The sequence below is a fragment of the Centruroides sculpturatus genome, unplaced genomic scaffold, assembly GCF_000671375.1.
Source record: "Centruroides sculpturatus isolate CEXI.00-Female unplaced genomic scaffold, Cexi_2.0 scaffold1443, whole genome shotgun sequence".
NCBI classification, from domain to species: Eukaryota; Metazoa; Arthropoda; class Arachnida; order Scorpiones; family Buthidae; genus Centruroides; species Centruroides sculpturatus.
The window spans coordinates 1-14367 of NW_019385574.1; the positions used below are offsets into that span (position 1 = coordinate 1).

Here is a 14367-nt window from a genome sequence, read left to right on the forward strand (position 1 = left end):
AAGAGGATGTGGATTAATAGGATAAGGCGGGGTAACACATCCAAGGGAAAGTGGCTCAAGGGGAAACTTTCTATGTGAAATTGTCCTTTATTTAGGTGTTAGATAGCTGAAAAAAGCCGGAAAATTTTACGTGACCAACCCATTGATGAGAAGCTAATCTGAGACCAAATACTAATGTTTAGTGGTTTTATCCACTGGGCCACTCGTAGGTTCAACAGGAGATGGGAAAATCAAATTAGAAAATTGCAGGAAAGGAAGAATAAGGAAACACTACGAAAAGAATGGAAAATTTTTAGGAAACAGCTTCATCCTGGAAAGAATGGAAACAAGCCAATTACAATGATATAAATATGTTTAAAATATTCATTTTAATAATAATTTTTATAAAAAAAAAATAATAATTTAATGTCTATTATAATAAATTTTATGAAAATCTGTAATATTCATAAGAATAACTTTATGACTTTTAATATTATCACAACGTTTTCAACTGATATTATATCAACATTGTTATAAAATATTATAAAAATAAATACCGATTAGAAAATAAGAGCAAAAAGAAATAGATTTTTTCTTGTTATTTTTATTTATAAAATTAAATTGCATTATGTTTATTTTTTCGTAAAATAAATAATTATTTGTAAGCAATTTTTTTAAAAAAAAAAAAAGTATCGTTTACATCGAAGATATTTGAAATTTTTAAACTAAATTTCTTCTATATAATTCAGGTTTATATAAGAAAATTGAGTTATCAAAACGCTTCAAAATTTAACGACAAATCTACAGATTTTCGAAATATAACTATATTAATATTTTTCATAAATTTAAAATATTATTTTTATTTGTAATACTAAAGTAATGACGATATAATAACAAAAACATGTCTGTCTGAACCCACAATGACTACTTCTAGCATCAGAAGATCTGTTAAGTCGATGTATTTTCGTCATTTGGGAACTTCTCGCGACTGTTTTTTTAATTAAAAGATAGTTTATTGAATCGCTGTTAGGTGTTGAAGTGGATATTTTTTAATCAACTGTATACATCAATTTTAAATTTACGAATCTAAAAGTATATTTTATTACCTGAGATACTCGGCTTTAAACCTACAGCAAAACCTCCCTCTAAATCTACTCCCTCTAATTCTTAAAAATAAAGTTTAAGAATTGTTTTATTAATGTGTACATAAGTTTTAGCCTATGTACTAATAAATAGATTACTTTTTAATGCTTTTCAGTTATCACGATTGGAAACATGAAAAGTTTTCATAATTTTGTTGAATTTATCGGTATTATTATTTATAAATTATTACTCTATATTGACATAATGCGTGTAATCTGTGAAATTAATTAAATATAATGTACAGTATATATACAAATAAATTTTATATCCAAACATACTTTTAGCCTAAGTACAATTTGTTGTGTATATACTGTATATATAATTTTATAAATAAAAAATTAAGTAATTAATTATGTATTTATTCACTATTCGCCATACTAAATATAGAAAAACTATATTTATTATTATTTCTATTTAATTGATGTTATAATTTGCATTTAATAATTTAATTAGCTTGCACTGTTTTCATTATTACAAGGATATATTTAAAATAAAAATAGCTTACAATAATTATATAGCTATTATAAAGGATAATTTTTATATCAGCTAGCGTTATAGATAATCTATGACTAAAAAAATTTACTACTTAAAGAACTTATTATGCATTTCTTGTGTTACACGTGTGCGTTACAATGCACATATATGCGACTATATAATAAAATTATGAATTTGTATAGTAACATATTTTGATTATAAGGATTTGTGATAATAATATTGTCATTGTGCCATCGCGCCTCGCCAACAGGCTGGCCACGTGGAGTTCTCCAGGTTTTCTTCGTTTGTAACATGAAAATAGATGCCAGTTTCCCATAGAAAGTTCTCCCGAGAGGCATCCTTCCTTGACAGATTCGCCTGTGTGTCGCGTTGCCGTAAACAAATAAACCAAACCAAACTCGTAATAAATTAGAAAACAACAGCGTTAATTGCAACAATTTACTTTATTATAAAAGATGTTTCTCAACTACAATTTATTCTATCAAGAAAGTCGCTGAACTTTGAAATTTTAATTAACACTTAAGTCCATAAATTGAGATATAGAGATTTTAGGAGAAAATTATTTGAGATAAACATGGAAAATATATTGAATGTAGACTGAAAATTCAGGGAAAAAAATTAAATTTTCAGATAAAGAAGTTTTCGAGATAAACAAGGTTGGTTTACAAGTTTAAATGCATGTTTGGTTTACAGGTTTAAATGATAGACAGGTTTAAATGCATTTCTATTAACATTTTAGAATAATTATTTTTAGTATGATTTTAAAAACATATTTAAATTTCTTTCTTTCAATACTTAACCGTAATTTTAACAAATCTTATAGTGTATACTGTATGGTGTATATTGTAAAATACACTAATAGTGTATGGTACAGTACATACGCAATTAGTACATACAGTAATAGTGTATGGTACAGGTATGATATGTACCTGTACCATACACTATTATATATAATATATAAAGTGTGTGGTGTATTTTAATTATTAATAAATTACAAATAAATTAGAAAGGAAACATTTATTGGAAGTAAGTTAACATCACAAATTTTGAGAAACGACTGCAAATACACAAAACAACTTAAATTACACATCTTGGATGAATTCTGAAAAAAATATATTTCAATTAGAAATTATACATTAATTAAATATTAAGAGATAAAATTGTAAAATTATAAATATAATTTACTTTTAACCGTAGATTCCATGTCCTAAACCACCTCCGTAGGCACCGAGTTGCTTTCCATAACCTCCGAGTCCATATCCGATTCCATGACCAAGACCACCGAGTTGCTTTCCATAACCTCCGAGTCCGTATCCGAGTCCATGACCGATTCCATGACCGATGCCACCATATCCGATACCCTTTCCAACACCGATTCCGTGACCTAATCCACCATATCCGAGTCCGTGACCTAATCCACCATATCCTCCGAGTCCGTGACCACCTAATCCACCGAGTCCGTGACCACCTAATCCACCAATTCCACCTAAGCCATGTCCAAGACCACCGATTCCAAGTCCTGCGGTTCCATAAACAGCGGCAACAGTGGCCAACAGGACTAAAGCAGCTAACTGAAATTAAAATATTAATTAATTACTAAATATTCATATACGAAAGAATTAAATTATTACTTTCACTTTTTCTTACCACTTTCATATTGTTAAATAATTTAAAAATGTATGTTTTGTTGGTATGAAATGTTACTGACTGATGTGAAGTTCGTTAAGAACCATTCGATTATATACCCTTTGGTATAAAGGGCGGAACCTTTAAACGGGGGGCAAAGCACATTAAAAATCGGAACAAGTGGTAGACATTATGAAAGTACAAGTAGTGACGTCACTCCCCCACTTCTTGAAAAGTTTTTCTCCTTTAATTATCATGATATTACATGACCCTGTTTTATGGTTCACTTCCTCTGCACCAATTGCACGATAGGAAACAAAAACTTAACCCGATCAATTCATATAGTTCCGGATTAAAAAATATTCTAAAAGCTCGAAAATCAAAATTAATATCTCATATTTAACTCAGAAATGATTAATCTGTCCTTAAATTCTAATTTACTTTCCTTCTAATAAGTGCAAAATAAAGAGAAATTAAAAATTAAATTTCTAATACACAATATTATTCATAATTTATTATAAATAAATATTTTAAATTACATAATATAATGATTTTTAATTCATAAAATTATACTTAATATTCGTTCATACAACGATAGTGTGTATATGATTAATTTCCGGAGTAATACAAACTTATTTCAAATTAATACGTTTTGTATTTAAAAAAAATATATATATTTCATTAATTAATATTCAATTAAAATTTTAAAAACATTTTTACAAGATTTTATTACTAGATAAAATTTCTTTCAAGTGTCTCCTTATCCAATTTCATTGTTCAAAGCGCATTAAAATGTCTTCCATTTTCCAAATTTCTGAAACAAAAGAATTAAAAAGATTCAAGATAAAACTTGAGTGATTATTTCCATTTTTCGGATACATTCTTCTATTGTTCAACCCTTTAAATTTCACATTATTTTCCTTTTTTTTTGCCCATTAAGTTAAGTGATTATCATAAATGTCAACGTTGAGTCTATACAATTTTTGTTTTCTTTTTTTAAAAATTCTATTTAATTGTGATTTAAAAATTATAAATAAAATATATGAAAATATTATTTTTAAATATATATANATATATGTCTAAAGTTATTTTTATAAAATATATATTTGGATAAAGTAAAATAATGAATTTTGACTTTATGACGTTAGATAACAATTTTTAAAACATATAATAGCAATATTTTATATTTATTGCATGCAAAAATGGTTCATATTGAAGCAAATATGTATTACAGTATTATGTAATATACAATATCTTTTTTGTAATGTGAAAAAGTAGTTTGTAAAGAGGCAGCTTGACGTTACACGCAAACTGACGGCCTGATAAGGCGGTTAAGGCATCAGGCTACCATTTGGGGGGACCCGGAATCAGATTCGGGAGATCAAAAACCCTCCAGGAATCTTTCGGGGATGATCGAATCTCGTCCCTCACCACCCATCCCAGACCACATTGTGAGCCTGACCGAAGCCTCACCACATTGTGAGCCTGGCCGAATTCACGATGGACATGGGGAAAAAAAGACCCTCTTAGTGCCCTCGCTTATTATAATTACAAACAGTTGTTTTTATTACATATTAAGAACATATGTGTGTTATTAATTATGCATTATTTTTTAGTATCGTTACTTTATAATTTATTAAAATAAAAAAAAATGACGTGTAATATCTGATATATAATTTGTAATGTTTCACGTCTAGCCTAAAGCCTCAAATATCCGGAAGTGGCCTAATAATAATAAGGAAGTTTCCGTAATACGGCTGCGTGACAACATGAAAATCAAAGAAAAAAAAAAGAAGTGAAAAGAAAAAGTAAAATACCGCGAGAGACAATCTCTTTAAAGAAAGAACAATCTAGCAATTGAATCATATAGTAATTTTGATTTTAATTGAAGCTTGTGACATATTTTCGTCCTTAACCTATATTTTAATAATTTACTTTGAGTTACATCAACATTACATAATTAAAAAAATTCATTTTTAAACAAGAAAGGAGGTGAAGAAAAAAATTTTTAATTTTTTGATCACTTATATTAAATGCCAAATTCAAATGAGATAAAAAAAATTATACAATGTTTAGTTTATTGTATGTCAGACCAAAAATAAAGTACCTTTATACTATAACACAATATGTATAGCCTTTATATCTGTACTCTATCTATTATAGTATATAATCTATAATTAACTTGCTAATTTTTAAATATATAAAGCACAAGTAATCATATTATATCTGAATGTCAAAGTTACAAAATTTAATAATAATGCAAGAGAACAACTTGTTATTTAGTCTTCCTTTCATCTATAAAACATATAACTTATATGAGCGTTATACAGTTTATATTATTATATAAATATAATCGTATTTTATTAACGTCAAACCTCTGAACAACGGCCACTGGCAGAACACAGAATTAGCCGTTGTTCGGAGGTTATTATTATTTTTTTAATGTAATTTAAAAAGAAGCATTCCTAAAGAACGGCCACCGTTTAGGAATGACCAAGTATAGAGTCAACTATAAAATCAACTATTTAAATTTTTATATAAAAGAATATTCATCTGTTTTCATGTTTTCACCTTTCAAATTAATAGATTTATTTTTATTTTATACATTTATGGTTGAAGAATTTCGACCATTGCACACTTAATGCTATAGTAATTTTATACAACAAGTGTACAACGCGTAACAACTTGCACTAAACGGAACTATAACTTGCAACAAGAATAACGACGTCTTACGTCATATCCGGTAATAAAAACACAATATTATGTTCTTCTTTTGTGAAAGTTTAGAGAATGTATGTAAAAAATGATAACTTATGTTTCATCGCTGTTGTAATATTTACATAATAAATCTCCCCTGTTTAAAGGGAACAGAGTAAAGAATATGTGTAATAATCCTCTGTGTGGTAAATAGAGTATAAAATAATTGCAATAAATTTATTTTGGATATTAGAATTAAGATATTTTATTAAAAAAAATAAAGAATTGAATGAAAATTGCTACGCTCGAATGCTTTCGGCAGTTGAAAATAACCGCTTATTATAATTAAAAACATATATCAAGAGTATTTTTGAACGTAAGTAAATAGTACAGAATATATTTTTAAAGATTAAAAATACAACCAATAATATTTTTTATAATATTTCGAATATTTTTGCCTGAAGGAAAATTCAATATGAACAAAGCATAATCTGTTTTCTATTTGTTTTGAACTTTATTATAAAAATAATTGAAGCAAATTCTATTTTCTTATCTTAAAACTTATGTTAATCAAATTGTTACATAAAAAATAAAGGAAAGCGTTCTTTTAAAATTATTAATGCAATTCATTGAAATTTAGATACTGAAGTCGAATACAAAATGAGTATTATGGAAACTGGAAAAATAAGATGATAAACTTATTATATCTTTAAAGAATATATTTATCATTAAGTATCAATGTTAAGGAAAAATAAAATTACAATGGTAAACAGTAAAGAGATTTCAAAAATTGTCAATATCATTAATTAAATTTAGAAAAATAAAAAAATACATAACCTTTAACTTAACATTAAAAAACACAATTCAAAACTTAATTATTAATTTTATTTATAGAGGCTCGCCAGTGGCCAAGTGAATGAAACCATTGGACAGTGACAGTTGATATCTGACTAACAGGCTGGGGCGTAAAGTTTTCCGGGTATTCTTCACGTGACTTTTTAAAATTATTATTATTATTATTATAATTCTCTCCGTCCTGTGGGCACTAAGAAGGGGCCTCTTTTTAGCAAGGCAGGTCTACAATAGGGTGAGGAACGAAACCTGACACATCCGGACGGGCCAACCTCGAATAATTCCTGGAGATTTTCGATCCTGGATGTCCCTTAATCGTCAATCACTTGGTCCTCGCTAAATTGGGGATAGTTTCCCATAAAAATTCCTCCCATAAAGCCCCTTTGATAACTCACATTGTTGCTTTGCCTATTCTACCAAATCAAACTGATTTATAGACAAAATTTTATGTTAATTATATAATAATTTAAGAATTTGATCAAAATTTTTCTGTAAAAAATGTATTATTAAATTTAAAATATTAATAACTAACATAAAAATGATTACATATTCAATTGTTATATCAGTTATTTTCTTAAATATTTCTTTTTAATAATAGAAATGATTTAAAACTGATAAGCAATTTAATTAATAATAATTTCAAAATATGCAATACAGCGTAATGCAATGCACTATATACATTATAATGTTGAGTATTACACAACTATTATATTTGTAAATATAAAATAGAAAGTCTGTCTGTCTGCCTGACTGTTCTCTATACACTTCTCAACAATTTGACCGATCTGCAACAAATATTTCAGAATCGAATCAAAAATAATTTAAGAAAATATAATTTAAAGGTAACATTCAAGCATTAAACTCGTTTATAGATCTGATTAAACACAGTCGATTTATGAAATACAGCGTTATATCGAAGTTTTGACTGTATTGTATATGAAATTAGGAGGGGGTTTTCTAAAAATGATAGAAAATAAAGTCTGAATGTTGAAAGAAAGAATGTAACTATTGAAATTAAAGTTATTTTTCTGAATGATTTTTTTTTTAAAAAGAAAATTTAACGAGAAGGGAAATTGGCGAACAACGAACTCGAATGATGTAATCTGTAAAGAGAAAGGTCAAATGTCTTTCGTGTAAGTTGTTTGTCAGCATCAACATTAAAACCATGACCTAGGCATGATTATATGCGATGGCGAAAGTTTCACAGACAAATTTAGGAAAATATAGGACAGAGCTCCAGTTTATTAATGTTCTCATCACTGGTGATCTCTGTAAGTCACTATCCTATCAATAAACTGGTGCATTGTACTGCTGCAGAGCGTGTAAAATTTTACTATTGTTTAATATTTTATTGTTTTATTTTACGTATAATCTTAAAATATAATGTTGAAACACAGGAAAAGAAAATGGAGATTTTATATGTTGTATTTAATTGTATGTGTTTCTCCTGTAAAACAATAAAGATGTTAAATTTCTGCTGTTTCTTCTATAAAAAAAATCTGTAATTTGAAGAAAAATTATTAAAAAATAAATTTTATTTTGAAATTTATAATTTCTTAATCGCATTTAAAGTGAATAAAAACATTATATTTTAAAATACATTTAAGAATAAAATATATAATATTTTTTTTTCTTTTAATTTTATATATCCTGATTTTTTTTATAACTTCCTTATGAGTTTTGGCCTAAATAATGAAATAATCTAATACACAGTATACAGTTTTCGTTTCTGATTAATTAATTTTTTTTTCACGAAAGTTTCGTGTCAAATATCATTGTCAAATAGTGCTGACCAGTGGCCCAGTGGATAAAACCATTGAACACTGGTAATTGATCACGGGTTCGAGTCTTACCAACTGGCTGATAATTTGGTTTTCCTGGTTTTCTTTAAGTATCTACACCTATATAGGAGCTAGTTTCCTATAGAAAGTACTAAGGGAGGCACTCCCTTCTTGGCAGATAACCCATTGTCTTATCTCATCAAACCATTTACGCATATTAATTATTATATGTTTAGAAATAACATGTCTATATATATATAAGCTATATTTATATATATATAAGGTAACTGTAGCGAATTCTTCTTGTTTCAAATCTGTATTATTTAGAATATATTCTGTCGTAAAATAAGTAATTTAATAGCAAAAAAATACGGCTAATCACATAAAATTTCTATAAAATGTAATTAAAATTTATATTTTTATTTTTTGTCTTATTAATTTTCTAATGAAAAAAAAAAAAAACATATTTTTAATTAAGAAGGATCTCGTTAAAGTCAGACACTTTCAGGCTACACTATAATTGTGTAACATATCTACTCTTCTGGTAGCCTACATATTTATTTAAAATCATACTGAATACATGAAAAGTATAGCCTTAATTTAATATTTATTTATAGATATAAAAGGCTAAAATTTCAATAGAATATTTTTATAAAGATTATGTACAAATGCTCTAATAAAGGCTTCTGGATAAGGCAGCCGTGTATGTTAATTTTTTTTTGTGTGTGACGTGATACTATTCAGGTTAATAATAATATAAAAAATGGATATAATAATTTCTATAATAGTAAACCGATTGTTATTATTCTTATTGAGTACTTCATCATCCAAATTTAACCAATAAATGAATCAGAAAGGAATCTTACGGGATATCCCGTGATTAAACTAGTTATGAAGGGCTGGCTTGCTTCATTCAATTATAAACGAGGTTACATTTAATAATCTATATATAACACCAGGAAGCGTTTACCTATGGGCAGTCTTTGTCCTCTGCAATATGTACTAAAATTGGAAAGTTAGACTTTTAGCATTATCCTGATCGTGATATTTAAAATTACAAAAAGGGAAAATATATTCAAAATTCTGATGTGAAAAGAATAATGTTATTCAACTATTGACCACAAATACTAAGAATTCTGTAATTCTTTCTCAGTTGAAAGTTCTATTTGAACTTAAACAAGTTGAAATTTACAAAGGTTATCTATTATGGTAAGACTAGAGGCTGCTTATTAGGAAACAATTGTTTTCCTTTTAATGGACACAGAACCATTTTTTTCTTTTATGATTTGGCATTCATATACAGAAACATCTTTATAATGCTCTTAACAATTTAAGACAAAACGTTATGATTTATGATACTTCAGTTCAATGTCTTCGTGTAAAATCATTTGCCATTGTTTCAGCAGTTCTCAACTAGTGGTGTTCGTACCCCTAAGTGCACACAAGAAAGATCGATTAATTGTATGGGGGTACGAGTGAAAACAAAGCTTAAAAATCGCTAGTTTAAACGTTCTAGTTTCAATAAATTAAATTGAAAAATGTGTTTCTGTCTTTAAAAATTTATATTTTATTATAAAATTTTATATTTAATCTGATATAAAAATTTTTTTTTATTACATTGATGTTCTATTTTGATTAATTAATTCTAAGTGAATACATTAAATATGATGAAATGTTAATTTTAACACTTAAATTTATTTTTAACTTTTAAAAAAGTAGAAAACTAAAAATTCGAAAGAAAATTGAGAATTTTTAGAGACAGGAAGTATTTTTATTATAATTTAACCTATAATTCTTTTTTTTAAAAAAAAAAAAGAACTGGAAACTAAACGATAGACTTCAAAGACAATTCTTTTCCAGAACGAGATTCTTGACGATGAATAACAGCTAACAACGACAGACCTACTTTTATCTGTCATAGTGACTATTATAAAAGCAAAAAATAAATAACAGCGGGAATGTATACGATAATTTTCTAAAGTTAACTTCAAGATTTCAGCAACGCCTTTCACGAACGAATGCATTTCCTGGGGGAAACCACCTATTGCTTTGTACAGTATAATCTCTTTTAGTATGATCTGTGAAACGGCCACCTCTAAGCAACAGCAACTTTTTAAAACAAAAATGAGTACAAAATAACCTCCAAATAGTCTTGTTAGTGGCCGTTGTTCGGAGGTTTGCTTGTTTATATATTTAGTGCTCACTTACCGTATATTATTCATAAAAATTGAAAATATAAATATATTTTTTTTTTTACAATATTTATCGAATAAATTAATATTTTTGTAAAGATATTTAAATTTAAATGGAAACTGGAAATCTTTGAGTGTTTGTTTTAATGTATAACAGGTTTAGTGGCTTATCTAAATAGTTATTTCCTGGTTTTCGTCTTTTTATTGATAGTATATAACCTATAACAGTTAGTATTTTATATATCGTATATGTTAGATTTATAGGTGCAGTCAAACAGACAGCCGTACGGTCGAAGTGGTTAGGGCATTTATCTACTACTTTGATGGATCCGGGATCGAATTCCGAAAAATTCTTGCGGTCAAAAACCTATAGAAATTTTTCGGATCCAGCTGCTTCCTTAGACTATAAAAAAGGAGGGGCACAAGCAATAAAAATGGCATAGTACATTATGCAAGAAGCTTCAAACTATGATTCAACGTTGGATCGGTGCTCTTCGCAAAGTGATACTGGTTGCAATCAGGCTAATTTGCCTTGAAAACAAGGAATGTTTCATTCCTTGTTTTCAAGGCAAATTAGCCTGGTTTCGTGTTTTCAAAACCGAGTTTTAGTCAACGTACGATGACGTTGTATGGGACAATGAACAAATATCGTTCATTAATTTCTTTTATATTTGCAGAATAGGCTAGAAGTCGTTGTTTGTTGAAATTGAATCTAGGACTCCCTTGAGGATTAGGAAAAGAGCGAGACAGACGAAAAGATGGCACTTGCTCCAAGTGCTCCAACGTACGAGCACCCTTAGTCGGGGTCCCATCCCTCGTCACCCAGTCTCCTCATTGTGGATCTGGCCGAACCTATAAAAAGGCCTTCTTAGTACGAACAGGGTGGAAAAAGTTTTAAAAAGACACACGCACACGCAGTCAAACCTTTGAACAACGGCCTTTGAACATAAAAAAGCAGTTGTTTAGAGGTTATATTGCATACATTTTTGTTCCAAAGCAGTTCTTGAAAAATGGCCGCTATTTAGAGGCGGCCGTTGTAGGGAGGTTACCATCATTGGAGGTTTAACTGTATTAATTATACATTAGATATAATTTAATGAACTAAGCTAATCGTTTAGATGTTTATGAAAGGAGTATATTATTTTAATTTGCCCTTTTTTTTCTATCTAATAATAATCTTTTCGCCTGTGGTGTGGGTTGCAAAAGTTCCACTTCCATTCTAAGTAAGAAACAAGGTGTTTGAACCATAAATTATCTGCTATTTTCAACATTAATTACTATTAATTGCGATATTAATATAATCTATTCTGAATATGAATTCAAATAAGAGGAACGATTAAAGAAGTTAAGCAATGTTCGAAACGAAATTATTGATTACGTATAGGAAAAACATTTAAAAAATTTATGTCGTGTTAAAGATAACATCTGTTTATTTAGGTGAAAATATGGGTCGATTTGATACTGATTACAAAAAAAAATTATATTTATTACATCTCCTAATTTCAAGGGGCTAACGGGTAGTGAAGGACGGGACCCGAGATAAACTTCATGAGAAATTCTTGAGCTCGTCTGTATTATATCCCGGGTCCCCTAGAACACTGGGCGTGTTGTATTGTTCTATGTGTTCTAAACGGGAAAATCTTCGTGTTTGATATTCTACAATAAATTAAAAATATTTTAAAGTTTAACTTATTAAAAGACTATTTAAATATGTTGTACTCTTTTACATGTACAGAGTATAGTATTTTATATAACATAAACCTGTACACAGCACTTTTACAGTCTAGATAAAATTTTAATCAGGTAAACAGTATATAGAATATGACACGAAATAATAATATTTTTTTCGAAAATCAGCACCTTACATTATCTTTACTGCACTTTTTTTTTGTTATTATTTAGTTCAGTTTATTCCTGTTCCAAATTTTACAGATCTGTATCAATAAACAAATTGTATTCTGTGTGAAATCCTTTAGGTATGAATTCCTTAATTCTATATTTAGTTTTGTTTTGTTAGTTTCTATTTTAAAAATATACCTATTATATTAATATAAATATAGCTATTTTTATTTAATAATTTATATTATAAACCTTACTAATATAAATCATTAAATTGTTTTTCTTCCTTTATTCCTTATGAATGAATATTATAAAAAAAAAATATTTTTTATTTCAAAATTTTTTATTTAAATAAATTTAAATATTATATTATGTTACAAAAATAATAAATTATACTCGTTCTAAATTATATTTTAAATGATTTTATTTAATTGTATTCTAAACAGTTTATGATTAATGTCGCCATCTGTTGGTTTGAAATTATACTACATTAAATATTTAATAAATCGGTTAATAATTTAACAATATAAATAGTTTATTTAGTATTTAATTTTAAAGTTTTATATATTTAGATTTAAGACATTTTAAATTTTTCTTGTAAGCATATAATTTAGGATAAGAACACACGAGGCGATTCTTAGAGCGCGTTAGAGAAGACAATGTCCTACAACAGTGACGTACACATACAAGCGCGCGCTTGTATGTGTACGTCACTAGCTACTGTACGCTGTACGTGTACGCTACTGTGCTAGGCCAGTATATATATAGGCCTATATTCACTTGTATTAGTTATAAACTTATTTAATTTTATTTAACTTTTATAAGTAATTTGGGATATAAATTAAAAAGTTATATATATATATATATAGTATTAATTGTACTATTAAGTTTGAAACTATTTACAAACATATACATGAAAAATTATCCCATTTCGATACTAGAAAGTTGCATAATTTATAAACACATAAATAGTCTTTCCTTCGATCGACTATTGTATCTAAAAGTAGCTTTATTTTTTTCAACAAAGATAGAATAAATATTCAAAAAACACTGATGTTTATGTATTATCTTAATCAGGATTTAAAAACAATTATCCTTTAAGGATAAAAATAGGGACAATACTTTCTTTCAAAAATAATAAATTGATTTATAGTCTGTGTACATGGTTATTTATAACAGCAAATGTGAGTAAACAATTTCATTCATTCAACTTCATGAAAGAAATATCCAAAACAATATATATATATATTTTAATTGTCAAATTTTTATTAAAAAAAAAATTACATTTTAATCTTTATCTTATCAACTTATATTTTTCTCCATAGTAAAGATAACTAACGAATTCATTAATTTTAATAATAAAAGAGTCGAGAGTCCCATTTTTCAGCGAATTGGAAAGACATTTCAAATTAAATATTGACCTATATATATANATATATATATATATATATATATATATATATATATATATATATATATATATATATATATATATATATATATATATATATATATATATATATATATATATATATATATATATATATATATATATATATATATATATATATATATATATATATATATATATATATATATATATATATATATATATATATATATATATATATATATATATATATATATATATATATATATATATATATATATATATATATATATATATGTACTATTATTTATGATCATAATATATAAAAAGATTAATCCAAATAGAATATATTACATTACTTTCTTTTATAGAT

At 26.9% G+C, this 14367-nt stretch overlaps 1 protein-coding gene across 1 annotated transcript; it reads right to left on the minus strand.

The window, feature by feature from the left end:
* Window positions 1-2804: 2804 nt before the first annotated feature.
* LOC111640244 (acanthoscurrin-2-like) lies at window positions 2805-3273 on the minus strand. The gene is made up of 2 exons (XM_023386243.1): window positions 3265-3273; window positions 2805-3188 (listed from the first exon to the last, which is right to left on the minus strand). Exons 1-2 carry the CDS (start codon window positions 3271-3273, stop codon window positions 2805-2807), a joined length of 393 nt encoding a protein of 130 aa, XP_023242011.1.
* Between the last annotated feature and the right edge of the window lie 11094 nt (window positions 3274-14367).